This window comes from Leptinotarsa decemlineata, unplaced genomic scaffold (assembly GCF_025532065.1).
Source record: "Leptinotarsa decemlineata unplaced genomic scaffold, Ldec_3_MD MMD2_tig00026336_RagTag_RagTag, whole genome shotgun sequence".
In the NCBI taxonomy this organism is placed as follows: domain Eukaryota; kingdom Metazoa; phylum Arthropoda; class Insecta; order Coleoptera; family Chrysomelidae; genus Leptinotarsa; species Leptinotarsa decemlineata.
Window position 1 is genome coordinate 5,906,403 of NW_027412692.1, and position 17,216 is coordinate 5,923,618.

A 17,216-nucleotide genomic window follows, 5' to 3' on the forward strand; every position below is an offset into this window, starting at 1 on the left:
TCCGCCTTCGCTTTCAGTTGTTGCCATGTATCGTCACTATAAAATACTGCTGTGTCATCTGCAAAGCTCAGAATAGTTCTTTCAGAGGTCATTTTCAATAGGCTGTCTATATAGATGGTGAACAGAAGAGGGCCTAAGACCGTACCTTGGGGAATCCCGTAGGTAATCGTCCTTGGTGTACTTACTGCACCATCAATTTCGACTACTTGTTTACGGTTTGAGAGATACGATTTCAATAGTTCATGCGGCTTACCCCGCATGCCAATTTTTTCCAGTTTCTCAAGAAGCCTTGTATGACAAACAGTATCAAAGGCTTTGGAAAGGTCAATAAAAATGCAGAGTGACGGTTTGGAGATGTCGAGTGATTTGTAGATATGAGTCGTCAGTTCCAATATTGCATCTTCTGTAGATCTTCCTTCTCTGAATCCATACTGTTGTTGGGACAGGATATTATGTTTTTTCATGAAATGTGTCATTCTTTCTTTTATTATTTTTTCAAAAATTTTTGCTATGTGTGATAACAGAGAAATGGGTCTATAATTTGGAAGAAACATTAGTGATGCGTTTGATTTTCAACCAAGTGGAATGAATCCTGCAGGCAAATTTTTACAAACAGTAGTTTAATATCGGTTTCAGCTTTTTATATATAGAAGAGACCGGGTATGGTAGTCTCACGGTTTAGTTGCCATAGCGGCCATATTGGAAAATTGAACAAAGGAAGAGTTTATCGAAAAAAATCGAAGGATCCTGAGAGCAATTTCTCCATCCTTAATGTAGCTTCAGTTCACACTCATACTGTGTGAGGGAGATACGTACATTTGTTTTTTTTTTCGGACGGCAAAAGTAAATATTTGTGCATTTGTGTCGAATCTCATAAGTTTACTAGAATTTTCTGTAGATATATATCATTTCATGTATTTTTGACATGACATCTGTGGTTCATGATATCACTATCCGTTTTTATGAATGAATATCGATTCAGAGTTCAGGGGCTTCACGTGACAACCAACACCATATATTTGTGCTGCATTTTTCGAGCTTCTGCTACATACAATTCTGTTTGCTTTAGAAAAAATTATAGAAATGTCATGGCATCGTATGAGAAAGTCTGATCGACTAATATTATAGGCAGTGATACTGCGTGCTGCGAAAAAAGTGATTTTGGGATTATTTTACCGTTGTGATTAATTATTATCGCACTATGACACGGTTTTGTAAAAAATTCATTGTCGAAGGGATAAGCAACACGTTGTTATCAATACCATCAACAAATAGAAGAAAGAATTAGAAAAATACATACCTATGGCTTCAAGTATTTATGTCGCTTCGTCTCCCAAGGATATTCGTGAAAAAATGTAACAATTTACCGGGTTACATTTACCATAATTGTGATTTCGAATATTCACTGAATTTTAGACTGACTAAATATAATTTCACTAGGATGGGTATTTTTAGTTTACAAGCATTACGGCCTGATGGACATTTTTGGAATTTTAGTTACCTACCAGAAGAAAGTTATTCATTTGAAGCAAGTATGTTTTTTTTCTACAAATGAGACACTCCCCGACCCAGGGTTGAGAGTCACACTTTTTCTTTTCCTTTAGAAATGTTATATTTCGTCTATAGATGATGTTGGAGAGAAAAAAAATTTTCAAATGAGTATGAAAACACTATTTATTGATACAAAAATTTCATTGATAATTTATAAAAAAGGACACTATCTGTATCTGTAGAGTAGGGAGGGTGAGTGTCGGCCCACAGCACTTGAGGCACATTCACATCCTCCCAAGGAGTTGTCCTCCTAGGTCATCGTCCATCCTGTCATTTCCAAGAAGGTGGACAGATATCTAGGAGACATCTCCTTTATATCGGCAGGTGTAGGCCAAGACTCGCCGAACACACAGTCTCTTATTGACGATAACTCCGGCCATTCGTATAAGAAATGCCTGACAGTTTCATCTTCTTGTTCAAATATCCTTCATAGAGGTGTGTCATATTGTGGAGGTGTTTCCTAAGTTGACAGTGGCCAGTCAGAAATCCTACTCTAAAGCGTAGATTTTTCCTGGTCATCGCCAGATATTTCTTCGGCGCCAGCTTCCCAGGGTCGCCCAGGGTGATCCTGGCAAGATTGCATCTTTGATTTCATCCCATCTCTTTAAGGATTGACCATGGGTGTGACGTTTGGCTAGTTGCGCAATTGTCGAAGTCGTTAGGCTGTGGGTGCCACTGTGTCCTAAAATACTTAGTCCAGCCACTTCCTTGGCTAAAGAGTCGGCAATGCTATTACCTTTACTCCTGTCGTGGCCTTTAACCCCCCTCAGGATAATGTTATTGTCTACCGAAGCTTTGGCTAAATCTTGGTGACACTCTAGTACTAGCCCTGAGGTAACACGTTGTCTCTTCAAGGCTAATAGGGCTTGTCTGCTATCATTGCAGATTGTTATGTTTTTGCCAGAAATTCTCTTCCTGGTTATTTCTTTTCTACCGATTGAAATACCAGCCAGTTCTGTTTGAACCACGCTGATAATTTTTCCCATTCCCCACTTAATCCTTAGGCTTAGTGATTTGGAGTACACTCCACATCCTGAGCCTTCTTTGGTTTTTGAGCCGTCTGTATATATTCGTATTGCATTTGTAGCATCTGTTCTGTTTCATTTGTATTTTGTAGGGTTCATTAAATACAAACATGGGTTCGATTGCATCACTGGTTGCCTGCAGCAGAGGTTGCGCAGTAAGCACTTTTCGCCATAGGCTCAGCCTCAAATGACCCATTTCTACTTCAAGGTTTACACCAACCGTGCGCAATAAAAAACACACTAAAAATGCAAAATACAAAAAAATGTGACTTCTAACCCCGGTCTCCCCCACTATTGCCTACTATACCTCAAGGAAAATGAAAACAGTATCGAAATGACTATCCGAAGGTATAATTATCATTATCATGTTACATTTGTTTGAGAGTAGTTGTTTCGGAACGGCTTTTTCTTCCAGTTTATGTCTGAAAGAAACTTCTGTTGATGCATAGTCGTTTTTGAAGCCACTTACGTTCTTTAACTTTTTGGTACTCTCCCACTTTTTTTTGAACACTGTAGAAGTAAAGAGCCAAAAACCGTATTTTCCCAAAATATTAGCACTTTTATCGTGGAAAATTCCAACTCCAAACCAAAATCATATATACATGAACATTTGAAATAAACACCATGCCTCGTCTTTTCGAGTGACAGATTGCATCAAATTTTCCACGGCGATAAATTCGCTAACGAGAATTGTGTGACTGGGGGAGGCCGGAATGACATGCTGGGCACATCTGATCACATCCGAACATCAAAAAACGAACTTGAATCTATTACCATTCATTATCGATCTCGATTCGCTGCGTGGATGCGATATAGAGTAATGATGGAATATGATGCTGTATGTCGCTGATTTCTATTCATTTCAGTTGTATGTATTAGAACAATTGTGATACGCGGATTGTTTGTAAATTTACATTCGAAATCATGTGGAAGTACGTGAAAGTATAGGGTCTTTCATCGGAATTTTTATTCTTTTGAAAGACCTATTGCCATTATGTGTGAAATATAACGTCCTTCAAATATCTGCCACGGCTTCTCTGGTTGGAGCGCATCTGAATTTGACTTACGGCATGGGTTATTTGAAGGTGATTGACAATGTTTCGTGATGAATTTCACTAGTTCGGACTTCCATTGTCTACTATATAAAATGATTTGAAATCCCTGAAACAAGTAAAAAAGAATAATTAAAAAAGAATAGTTGAGAATAACAATTATATTAAGCAACAATAAACCTGAAATGAAATGATAGTGAAATAACCTACAAGTAAAAATATAATAATTGAATAAATAAAAAATTAAAGGAATGAAAAAAGAAAATACTAAAAAAAATAAAAAAGTGTAGAGATTCCAAGTCACGTTAGTTCACGACGTTTCGATTGTTGGTATCTACAATCGTCTTCGGGTTATGACTGGACTGATTCCTCCGAGAGATGACTATTTTATAGGTCGTTGAAATACTTTCACTTTCTCTACTTTCCATTTTCCGCTTCACTGATTCCGTGAGAGATGACCGTTTTGGCGGGAGTTGGTCATTTTTCGTTTGATGATGGGTTTCCATATGTTTCGTATATCTACGCTGGCCTGGCTGAATACGTTGTTGGACAACATGTATGCGGCTTCCTTAAATTTTCTCCTGAACCAATGTTCCTCTCTGTGCAAGATCTCAGCTTGGGACCACTCGATGTTGTGTTGATGGGTCCAAACATGGTCTGCTATTCCTGATTTGCTGGTTTCTCCTCGCTGTGTGTGCTTCTTGTGCTCGGCAATGCGAATATTCAATGGCCTCTTAGTTTCACCAATATAGGATTTTCCGCACTCACAGGGTATCCGGTAAATGCAATTCTTGGAATCGCAGTCCGCGTTTGGGGGCCTGGTTTTTCGTGAGGCTGCTACGGATAGTGTTACCGGATCTGAAACAGGTTCTAATGTTGTACTTGGAACCAATTCTTCTTATCCTCTCCGATAATCCTCTGATGTAGGGAAGTGCAAGCACTGGTTGTGACGGCTTCTCTTCCTTGCGAGGCTCCTGCTGTCTTTTAGCCAAAGTCTTTTCTACCATCGCTTTGGAGTATCCATTCCGCTGAAGATCATTTTTGATGATGTCTAGTTCCTTCTCGAGACCTTCCTTTGTATTACAGAGCCCAAAAGCACGGTCTAATAGAGTCTTGATGATTCCTCTTTTTGTCGATTGATGGTGGTTGGATTCGTGGTTCAGATACTGTCCCGTATGAGTGGGTTTTCGGTATACAGATGTTTCCCACTTAGTGTCGGTCCTCTTCACTAAAACGTCTAAGAATGGCAATTCATTGTGGATTTCCTTCTCCATTGTGAAAGTGATGGAAGGTCTCACGCTGTTGATGTGTTTTAGAAAGGCGTCTAGTTCAGTATTCCCATGGTTCCATATTATGAAGGTGTCGTCAACATATCTCAACCAGACTCGAGGTTTCTTGTGGGCTTCTTCAATGGCCAGAGTTTCAAACCACTCCATATATATGTTGGCTATGACTGGTGAAAGTGGCGATCCCATTGGCAGTCCCTCATCTTGTGTAAAGAATTCGTCCTTCAGTTGGAAATAACAGTTTCGTACACAGCATCCTAGTAATTCCATAATTACTTCTATACCTTCTATACCTTTCACAATGGAGAAGGAAAGCCACAATGAATTGCCATTCTTAGACGTTTTAGTGAAGAGGACCGACACTAAGTGGGAAACATCTGTATACCGAAAACCCACTCATACGGGACAGTATCTGAACCACGAATCCAACCACCATCAATCGACAAAAAGAGGAATCATCAAGACTCTATTAGACCGTTCTTTTGGGCTCTGTAATACAAAGGAAGGTCTCGAGAAGGAACTAGACATCATCAAAAATGATCTTCAGCGGAATGGATACTCCAAAGCGATGGTAGAAAAGACTTTGGCTAAAAGACAGCAGGAGCCTCGCAAGGAAGAGAAGCCGTCACAACCAGTGCTTGCACTTCCCTACACTACACCGGTAACACTATCCGTAGCAGCCTCACGAAAACCAGGCCCCCAAACGCGGACTGCGATTCCAAGAATTGCATTTACCGGATACCCTGTGAGTGCGGAAAATCCTATATTGGTGAAACTAAGAGGCCATCGAATGTTCGCATTGCCGAGCACAAGAAGCACACACAGCGAGGAGAAACCAGCAAATAGGAATAGCAGACCATGTTTGGACCCATCAACACAACATCGAGTGGTCCCAAGCTGAGATCTTGCACAGAGAGGAACATTGGTTCAGGAGAAAATTTAAGGAAGCCGCATACATGTTGTCCAACAACGTATTCAGCCAGGCCAGCGTAGATATACGAAACATATGGAAACCCATCATCAAACGAAAAATGACCAACTCCCGCCAAAACGGTCATCTCTCACGGAATCAGTGAAGCGGAAAATGGAAAGTAGAGAAAGTGAAAGTATTTCAACGACCTATAAAATAGTCATCTCTCGGAGGAATCAGTCCAGTCATCACCCGAAGACGATTGTAGATACCAACAATCGAAACGTCGTGAACTAACGTGACTTGGAATCTCTACACTTTTTTATTTTTTTTTAGTATTTTCTTTTTTCATTCCTTTAATTTTTTATTTATTCAATTATTATATTTTTACTTGTAGGTTATTTCACTATCATTTCATTTCAGGTTTATTGTTGCTTAATATAATTGTTATTCTTAACTATTCTTTTTTAATTATTCTTTTTTACTTGTTTCAGGGATTTCAAATCATTTTATATAGTAGACAATGGAAGTCCGAACTAGTGAAATTCAGCATGGGTTATGTTGGCCTTGAGAACCGCTGTGGTTTGTGGCTCATTTGCATACACCTACGACTCAACAAAACTCCACAAGAAAAAGTCTAACAGGGTCAAATCGCACAATCTCGGTGGCCAATTCAAATCACCTCCACGTGAGATTCAGATTCTTTATTAAACATTTGTAGCCAAGCTGTGCTTGGCAAAAATTTGTTTTGCATAGCATTCAATTGATTATTTTGAAAGTACAATATTCATACACATAAATAAAAGTAATAAAATCATCTAGGGATTTTTGCAATAGTTGGCAGCATTTGTTGAATTTTTTTCTTGAAGAGAAATTACAATAATTGATATATAATTGTACAATGTAAGTCAATTATGTTGTGGTGATTTTGTAAAATATGTGTAGTTGAATTTTTCGATGCGAAGGTTATCTTTCTTTCTTGTTTCATACCTGTGTTTATCACTATTTTTAGGATAGCAATCTTCATTATTATGTATATATAGTAATATATTTGAAATGTATATGCAGGGAAATGTCAATATACCTTCTTGTTTAAATACTTCTCGGTATGAGTTAAGGTTTCATATTATATGTAATTCTTATTATGTGTTTTTGGAGAACGAAGACAGTCCATTCAGTTGCAAGGCCCAAACTGATTATGTTGGATGATAAGATCGAGTAGATTACGGATTAATATAAACTACTCAAAATGAATATAGAGACACATTCTTAAAATCCAATAAGTAAAAAAATATATATTAGTTCATGATAAAAACTTCTGGTGTGTACTCCATACTGATTCTTATCATGTTCCATTTGGTTGTTGTTTACTTTTTTAACTTTTTTTTACTTCTTTTTGTACTTTCAGCTACAAAATCATTAAAATGAAAAATTCTGTATTTAGTTTCACTTTAATTTAGTTCGTGATGGGTATTAAATTTTAAAATTTAAACAATGAATGTTGATGTATTGGGTAGAAGGAGGATTCTTAAGGTGTACCTCAACGAATTTGAAGTTGCTAGAGCAGTGGCATTCATCGAAGTAGGGTATTCAAGGCGTCGTCTAGCCCAAACGCTTAATGTGAGTCATTCTGCGGTTTCCAGAGCTTGGAATCGCTACCAAATTTACGGCATAGTAAAAAGAGCCCCTTATCTCAATCGACAAAGGGCAATTACCCGCATAGAAGATCGTTTGTTACGACTTTGGGCAATTATGGGTCGCACCGATTCTGCTAGAACACTGCAAAATCGCCTTATAGAAGCAATGGGAACGCGAATTTCGAACCAAACGATACGAAATCGACTTCACGAAGTACAACTTCATGCAAGACGACCTGCTGGAGCCACTAGAATAACTTCAGTTCATCGAGGAAATCGTAGTATCTTTTGTCAAGAGCATCGTAATTGGAATTTAGAGCAGTGGGCCAATGTAATATTCACAGATGAAAAAAAATTCATGTTATTCAACAATGACGGACGTATTCGGGTATGGAGACGTCTCGGTGAATGCTATTTGGATGACTGTGTGCAAGAAATTGTTCCATTTAGAGGTGGATCGATAATGGTATGGGCTGGTATAACTTTGACAGGACACACGGACCTTGTGGTATTTCGAGAAGAGACTATATTGGAACCTCATGTCGGAGCACAATATTGATGTCATGAGGTGGCCGCTAATAGTCCGATTTTAAATCCTATTGAGCAGCTCTGGGATGAACTGGAAAGACGTTTGAAGGATCATCAACCCTTCCAAAATCTGAACCAAGTTGCAGATGCTTTTTTGACGATTTACGAACAGTTACCACAACAAATAATTAGAAATTTGGTGGAAAGCATGCCTCGTTGTTGTGCCGAACTTCTTAGAGCCAGGGGTAGACGCACCCACTATTAATGTACATTTTTTTCTGAAATGTTTTTGACACTCATTTGTATTTCTTTTTAATCGTATTACCAAACAGCATTTTGGAAACAATGTAAGTTAAATTTAATGAAGGCACCTATAAACTAATTCATAAATATAAATGTTTGACAAAATAATACATATTTTTTCACTTATTGCATTTTAAGGACATGTCTCTATATTCATTTTGAGTAGTTTATTTTCAGAAGAGACGATTCATGAAGAGATTTGTTTAGTGTTGGACAGGCAAAGCAGGTTTTTTGAGTTTGTTACATGTATTATCTATTTCTTCAATCCACGTTATGTTATTATCAAGATGTACGCCTAAGAATTTTGTTGAGCTTGATATTTCATGTTGACTGTTATTTATATTCAGATTGACCAGGTTTGGTTTATTACTGCGTGCACTGTTGAATTGAATGAACATAGTTTTTGGTAGGTTTAACGAAGGGTGGTTTCTTGTACACCATTCATAAAATTGGTTCACTACTGAGGTCACTTCCACAGTAAGAGTACTCAGTGAGGAGCCTGTCACTATTATTGTCGTGTCGTCTGCAGATGACCATGCCCCTAAATCGCTCGTGCAGAATATCCGATATGGCATTAGTTGTGTGACACGTAGCGCCGTCTTGTTGAAACCACATGTCCAATTCAGGCTAAAAGAAGTTGGTGATCACCGACCTAGAGTGCTCGCCGTTGACACTGATGGCCTAGCCAACGTCCTTCTCAAAGAATTATGAATCGATGGCTCCGCCAGCCCAAAATCCACACCAAACACTGATTTTATCGGAACACGTTGGGCGCTCTTGGATCTCATGTGGATTGATATCGTTCCAAATTCGACAATTTTATTTGTTCGCGTACCTATTCACCCAGAAATGGGCCTCTTCGCTGAGGATGATTTTTCTATGAAACTTAGGGTATGTTGCCAACTGCAACAGAGTCTATTCAGCGAACACACGTTGTTGTCTATGGTCGTTTACCTTCAGTTTCTGAGTCACGACGCAAAATTCGACAAGTTGTGGTCTGCGAAAAGCCGAGTTCTTGTGAGCGACGCGAAATGTACTGCTTTGAATTGTCCTGCACAATCTCACAAACAGCTATGATGTTTTGGGCAAATCTTGTATTCCGTCGACGTATGGGTGTTGGTCGATATTTTACTGAACCAGTGGACTCAAACTTATCCACCACATTACGAATATCCTTCTCGGTACATTGCCAGAACAGAACACTCATTTTGATAAAACAATTTCATTATTTGCACGTGTTGTTGAATGATATATCCGTCCATGGTGATTTGGCAAAATAGACTGAATAAATGGTAACTATTTTGACATATTCATCTTCAACGAGATGACCGTTATCAATTGTCAAAGTTCGGAAGTCCTTGTTGCAACACCCTATATTATTTGTTTGAAGGTGATTGACAATGTTTCATGATGAATTTCCCTAGTTCGAACTTCCATTGTCTACTATATAAAATGATTTGAAATCCCCGAAACAACTAAAAAAGAAGAATTGAAAATGAATAAAATACAAGTAAAAATAGAACAATTGAATAAATACAAATAAAGAAATGAAAAAAGAAAATAAAAATAAATAAAATAAAAATAAATCGAACCCACGATCGGAAGACCGTGGGTTCGATTCCTACCTCGACCAGATATTTTTCTCGAGATTATTTATCTGGTTGAAGCTGGGATGATTCTGCACACGTTAAAAGGTAAGACCTCGTTAGTCCTTAGCTCGCACAAGTTTCTCAACTTCTGAGAGTTGTCGTTCGTACGGGGGCGACAGCTGATTAACGGAAAAACAGATTTTTAACAGATTTTTTTTTACTGGACTCAACTGTTCCTAACTGATGAGCCTAAAAAAGTAAACGCCATGACATCTTCCTTTTCGGTAAGGCTCTGATTTGAACTGCCTTTCAAAGTCGATTGCATTCTAAATTTCTCAAAACAAAAAAAACAAATGAAATACTTTCTCGGTTTAGCCGGATGCTATAGAAAATTTATCAGAAACTTCGATACAATATCAGGAACTCCAATAGGATACTCCTTTTCGGTAATGAGTGCAAAAAGTCGTTAAAAGAAGAAACAAATACTAGAACTCCAATATCGATAAACGCAAGTTTCCACATTCCTATCAACCACGAACAAAATTATGTTAAAGCTATTCATGAGGCCCTTTTGGCAAAGCTCTACCCATTACATACGCATCACAAATCCTATGTTCAGAGGACTCAACATATTCCATAATCGAACACAGAACGAAAAACTTACCTAATTATAATAAAAAACAACATTAGAATAATGAATTTGAACATCAATTTTCAACCGATGCTCTAAATGATTGGCATAAGGCATAGTTGTTGATTGTTTAATAAAAAGCATAAATAGCTTAAGGACCACGTTCATTGTGACCATCTTCTTGAACATTGACTGTTGATCATAATATTAATGCTTTTTGTTCATTAACCAATTATTCAATTCCTTATAGCAACAATATAAACATCTATTTTATAACACAGAGTTCACTGTGAACTTACTGATCATCGTTGGCCCAAGGTTCAAAAGAATAATTTTAATGGTTGAAGACATTGTTACGTGGTCTGAAATAATTCTTCTATCATCAAGGGTACATTGATCGAACACAAGACGGCACTAGTATTGATGTTTTCTGAACATTGATTCATCAAAATTATTCCTTATTACAAAACTTCAAACCTATATTCTATTACTAAAAATATCAACTTTTGATCACTAGTGAACATTGATTTAATATTCAAGAACATTATGATGATGCTCGTGGACATTCATTAATGGTATTATGAATGTACAGGGTGATTTCTAGCTAAGTTGCAAAAATTAAATTAGATAAGATTACTCTCAAATATTGAATAAGATTTTCCATAAGATTTTTTGAAGTAAATTGTTCAACTACGAAATAGGCTTGAAACATATTCTCATTAAATTGGTTTTTTGGAAGGATTTGAAACGTTTTTCTATAAAGCTCGATTCAGGATGAATTTAAATTTACAGGACAAAATGTAATCTGAGATTTGTTGTGTACTTTATATAATACATCCTGAGAATCTCAGATTTTTTGATAGGCATCTAATTTACAGAAAAAGTAACACCTTTATTACAGAAAGTGTCTTAAGATATTTTTTTATATGAAAGATGTGATGTGCTCGAGAAAATGAAAATCATCCTTTGTTAAAGTAAGCTTTAATTATTTTTCAGATATTCACATAAAATATGTATTTTAGAATACGTGTTTGTTGATTTCATTTGATAAAAAAAGATTTCTATAAATGACCACAACATTATACTTTCTGCTGGAAAGTTTAAATTAAATATATATATTATTTTGAAGCAGATATCCACTGCCCTCATAATATTAAAAAATTTATACTTTATTCCATCAAAGTATGTGTAAATTTCACTTATTTTTGTGATATCTTCTCCAATTGCAAAAATGAAAGGCTGAATTGAGGATTTTTTAGATTGCAGGAATTTTATCCAGTCCTCCACTTCTTGAATGGTTTTTCCGACATATAGAAATGATTGTTGTGAATCACGTATGGTGAATTTCGTTGTTCGTGATTTACCAGTAGAGTCTTTCTTAACTACCTTATTGGTGGGTACGAAAAAACCATGAAGGGCCCACAAAACTGCTGCATCTCTTCCATCTGAAATAATGTCAGTTTTTGTTATAATATTTCGAGTGGCATACATAGTTCAATACTAATGCATAAAATTTAAGAATATTCAATAATTTGATGATGTTTCTCTTTTAAAAATAGCAAGAAAATGAAAACATACACATAATTTGGACTTGTTTACCATTATTTTCAGATTTATTGAATATATTATCAATAGATCTGTCAAAAGGATCAAATGTTTTACTATATAGAGAGTGTATCTGAAAACTTACTAGTAAAATGCAAAAGAAATCAATAAATACAGTGACATTCTTTTAACTTAAAGATTCTTAACAAATTTGCTTAGTCCATACTCACTTTCTTCGATATCTCCGTTTTTAAGTTGTTCCAATAACAATTTGATGTTCCTGTCCTTAATATGTCCATCCATTAAAAAAGAAGATATTTTGTCAACTGTTGTTGGCCAATTTTTGAGAAGACCCTCACTATTTGCATGTCCCGCAATATTAAAGTCCATATCAATCTGAAATGATATTTATAGCTATTGTATATATGGACCGGAAATTTTAAAAATTTCATTACCAGCCGAAATCCAGATGGTTGTTTATAAAAAGGCCATTTCTCCATTATAGCAGAAGTTGATTCAGCTTCATTTATTTCGTTGATTCTGTATTTTCCACATGCTACCCAACAGTGATCAAATTCTTCTGAAGAGAGGTTGTCGAATTTGAGCGACCTAATGGTAGCTTCTGCGTCTTCCTCAGGAACTAAAAAATGATGAAAACGCTTCAGATTGTTCAATAAATGGCATTGGAAAGTACCTACCAAAGTGAATATTCATTCGACGATTAGTGTTTTTCTGTATTTTACTTTTTACTGTTGTTGAGGATTGAGGTGAAAGATAACCCTGAACAGCATGTTTGAATGACGCATGTGAATTCCGCCATTTATTGTAGAGTTTTCCTCTTTGATTGGTACGGTAGTATTCCTGAAATATGAAAAGAAAAAGTATAAACTAAATCCAGAGCTAATCATATACTTACCAATTTCTCTGTGGGAAATTTCTCAATAATTTCCTTTTCCAAACGGTAGCTACACTTTAAGGTCATAACTAAGTTATTTTCTTCAAAGTATCGGGAAATAACTCCAATTAGATTATTTCTTTGCTCTTCTTCAAACTTGGCAAATTTGTTGTAGAATTCAATGAGCATACAAGCTTTTGAGGAAGTATTTAAAATTTGAGAAAGTGTGATATTAGTAGACGGGTCAGAAGGTTGGGGTTTTGAAAAGTATGGGAAAAATTTCATAGTTGGCGATGGTCTACCGTCAGAAGTTGGAGTGGATGGGGGAGTTCCAATGTCAGATGAATCTGCTGTCGAAATCGCACGTCCAAGTGGTAGACCAATTGATTCACGCCACTTCTCCAAATTATCTTCAAATAAAATTTGTGTCCCCATATCAAAATTCTTCAAAAGCCTTTCAATATGATGCCTCTTTATTACTCTCAAAACATTCAGGAAAACTTTTTCTTCTGAAAAAATTATATTTACTAGGTTGATTGAAAAATAATTATTAAAAATATGAAATAATTATGTGAGTACCTACCAATAAAATGGTCCAGCAAATGACTCTGATTCCAATTTGTTAATAGTGTGTTGAGCTCCTCTATGTTTGTTACATTTGTTTCACATGTTGAGTAGTATGGATCCTGAAGAGTAGCAGTTTCCAAAGAGGAGTTTGATTTACTTGCCATATTGTTTTCATTTGTTGAGTAGGAAATATCCTGAATGACAAGATTTTTTGAAGAGCTAGATGCAGTTTCTGATACGACTTGGGCAATGTCATTATCCAATCCCATAACATATGATGAATAAAATGCAGGGTTGTGGAGGTGGTTTTCCATCTAAATATATGTATTCTCTACTTATAAAATTATAGTTAAGTAGGAGTGTTCAAGTATCAATCTTGAAAACAAAAATAAATCAAATATTTGAAAAGTTTCGACAATAGGCATATACTGATTAGAAATAGAACTCTTATGACTACGTATAGCTGACTGACCATGCATACACTGATAGAACACAAATAGTAATTAGCAATAAAATAACACAATAAACATAAAAACGTATCAAGAATAAAATGACTAATTCATCTTTAAATATTCCTTCGCTCGTAGCATTGTTTTTCCCTTAGTTGTTTTAATTAGGGACAGTGGAGGACCAACAATACGATGTACTGAGAACATGGAAAATGATTCTAATCTAGAAATGTTAACATCATAAGCGTTGAAATGGTGGTTGTAATGAACATCTTTTAATTTATGACAAAATAATAAAATTTCCGTATTTTCAAGATGAACTATTTGTAAAATTATATGAAATTCAATTTCTTCATTGAATATTGATACATATTGACCGTAACTATAATCTTTTCCTTTATAACTCAAATGAGAATAGAACTGCAGATTGGAATATTTTTGAGCGCCAAGTTTTTCAATGATTATGTTTTTATAATTACTTTCACATCTATATTTTTCATTTAGAGATAAATTATTGAAATTTTTTATTTGGGTTATGTTGAAGGCAAATTTAAGTTGCGATTTTTTTGAAAGAGTAAGGCAAATATTTTTTCGAGAAGTAATACAATGAGAATATATCTTAAATTGTCTATGGTTTGATTCGTATTTGAAACACCAAAGGTTCCTCAATGGACCTGACTGACGAATAATAGTTGGATAATGAAGCATATTATGGAATTTTGGTTTCAAAGTATCTCTAAAAAGGCGTACGAAGTCTTCGTTATGTATTCTAATTTTATTTTTCAAAAGAATAAGTGACGTCTCATCGTTTTCGAAACATAGTAAAATATCTACAATTTCAATAAAGTTTATAATGAAATTCCAGACAGGATCATTCTCTGGTACAGTATCTCCAATTAAAATTGTGAAATATATTGTAAAAGTCATCATTTGTCTAGCTGACATTTTGAATTTTTTTTTCTGTAGGTGTTTCAATTCTATTGGAGCATCAGGTATGTTTCCGATTTCCGTCGATCCATATTCAAAATTTTTTTTTCTAAAATTCAAAGTATTCAAATCAAAATATTTAACTTCCTGTGTGAAGTACAATAATGCATTTGAAAAATTGTAATGACATACACCTTCAAAAATATCATGCATGACGTCTGCATAGTAATTGGTAACAACGTGGAATGATGGTAATTCATTAAATATACATTTTCCATGGATACCACTTGACTCCGATTTATTGATTTCAATGTCAGAAGCATAATTTGAAATGGTTCTCATTAACGAAGAGTCTTCAGAACATTGTTTCTGACTTGAAGATTTAGTCGTTTTACATAATCTGCAGAAGGAGTTACTTGAGAAAGATTTATTGAAATTCAGAATCGCGTTCAGTCCCAAGTTATCACCTATTATTAAAGCCATTATAAAGTGAACTTGCACAGTCTGGTCTCCATCAAAAATTTGGAGACCAGTTTCCTCTAAATATTTGAGTTCGGCAACCAATAATTCAAAACTTTTTTCATTCCCAAATTTTTTTATATCCTTGCATTTAATAGTTGCTGCGAGAAAAATGTTCTCCAATTTAGAGTTCTCCTGTGGGAAACATGGAAACGAATAATACACATTGCAAATTGAATGAACTCCTGAACGAGACCCCAGTGGATTATTAATTTCAAAGTCATCGGTATACAAAAAATAAGGAATTACTTTTCTATTTGGATAAAGTTCCAATTTACTTTGCCACAATTCACCTTGTAGGAAGTGTGATATCTTTCCAGATGACTTCTTAAGCATTATGTCATCCATATACTTCAACATATTTTTAAGTAAATTCTCACTTTCTAAAAATTTTCTAAATTGAAACTTAAGAGGCATAAAAATGCATGCAATTTTTTTTTCATCATAAACCAAATTTCCTGCATGATGAATTGCAACAATTTCGTTACTTAACGTACACTCTTTTATGTCGCCAACAAAATCATTTTCTCTTAGCCATTTAAATAACAGGTAGTCTGAATTAAAAAGTTCGAAAGGATTTCTGAATGTTGAAACTAAACTACAGAGATTATTGTGAAGAGATATATGTTCTTTAAGGTAATAATCACCAAATTCCATTAGGACATTTAATAATGGTGTGATAATATATTGAATTATGGAGAACTGTATGTCAGATACATCCTTCTTTGAAAAATTATTTTTATTGTGCAGTGACAGTAATAACATTACCACAGATTTTGTTATTTTCTCTTTAATTTTTTCTAATTCAAAAATATATTTTGGTTGCATACTTGTGTGCATATCAGTGATGCTTATCGAAGAAGAATGTGCCACAGTAAAATCATTAGCTAACACAGGTACGTTACTTGGAGGTGCCAATACGTCAATGGTATCTTTGTTTGTCAAATGTGACAATTTTTGAATTGCACTGTCATTTATGTGATGACGATTTACATGCCTTTTGAAACTATTCAAATTTTGAAAAGTTTGTGTACAGTCTGAACATCTGACTAAAGAATTTGTGCCTAAATCATGTATCTTTTTGAAATGGGAAATCAACAATTTCAAATTATAGTTTTTTTTGCTACATAAAAAACACTCCATAGTTCAAAATTGGATTGTTGAAAAATTAATTTATACTTCGGTTTTCCAAATTCTAATGAAATCCTGTTGTTTATATAGAAGTTCACTAATTCGACCTGTAACAGATTTTAAGAGTTACTTTCTTTCAGAATACCAGTTTTATAGAAATTTTCCAAAATAAAAAATTACTAAAGTTCATAAATGGAAAAATTCTTTTATACTGAACCAGTTATTTTGAATTTTCTAAGTTCGATATGAATATATACTTACTCTAACAGGAATTATCTAAGATATTGGAGCCGTCATTTTAATATTTCCAATTATGATTTTAAATTATTAATAAGCTACCTCTAACCGAACCTCTTAAGACATAGAAGAACAGAAAGTTGAAAAATATTTTCTACCAAAATAAACAATTATGATTGGTTTTGAAAATTATTTCAATTATTTTATGTTCAATGATTCAAGAAATTATAATTCAGTAGAATTAAATAAAATGATACCCACTTCTATAATGTTGATCTATGTGATAACTAACAAACGTAATAAATCGTATATATGTTTTACATTTTTTATCTTACCTTGCCTCGACAAAATATTTGTATACGCCCTTGCGTATAAAACCGCCACGTGCCGAATCTGAGTAGGATAGGTCATTAACTTGCATCTGAAATTCGTGA

General features: G+C 35.0%; 2 protein-coding genes across 2 annotated transcripts in view; both read right to left on the reverse strand.

The window, feature by feature from the left end:
* Positions 1 to 17,216, reverse strand: part of LOC141485751 (uncharacterized) — a 198,978-nt gene that overhangs the window by 50,598 nt on the left and 131,164 nt on the right. The gene's annotated exons all lie outside the window — the stretch shown is intronic.
* On the reverse strand, positions 11,420 to 16,980 carry LOC141485780 (uncharacterized). Its single transcript, XM_074183250.1, has 6 exons — positions 13,536 to 16,980; positions 12,974 to 13,461; positions 12,756 to 12,918; positions 12,513 to 12,697; positions 12,288 to 12,453; positions 11,420 to 11,957 (listed from the first exon to the last, which is right to left on the reverse strand). Exons 1-6 carry the CDS (start codon positions 13,831 to 13,833, stop codon positions 11,494 to 11,496), a joined length of 1,764 nt encoding a protein of 587 aa, XP_074039351.1. The 5' UTR covers positions 13,834 to 16,980; the 3' UTR covers positions 11,420 to 11,493.

Bases quoted from the DNA above. Each gene is read 5' to 3' on its own strand.
- LOC141485780 (XM_074183250.1), bottom strand. From the start codon at position 13,833: ATGGAAAACCACCTCCACAACCCTGCATTTTATTCATCATATGTTATG. The intron at 12,698-12,755 runs GTAGGTACTTTC...ATCATTTTTTAG, and splicing joins TCGAATGAATATTCACTTTG to TTCCTGAGGAAGACGCAGAA. The intron at 11,958-12,287 runs GTGAGTATGGAC...ACATTATTTCAG, and splicing joins AAACGGAGATATCGAAGAAA to ATGGAAGAGATGCAGCAGTT.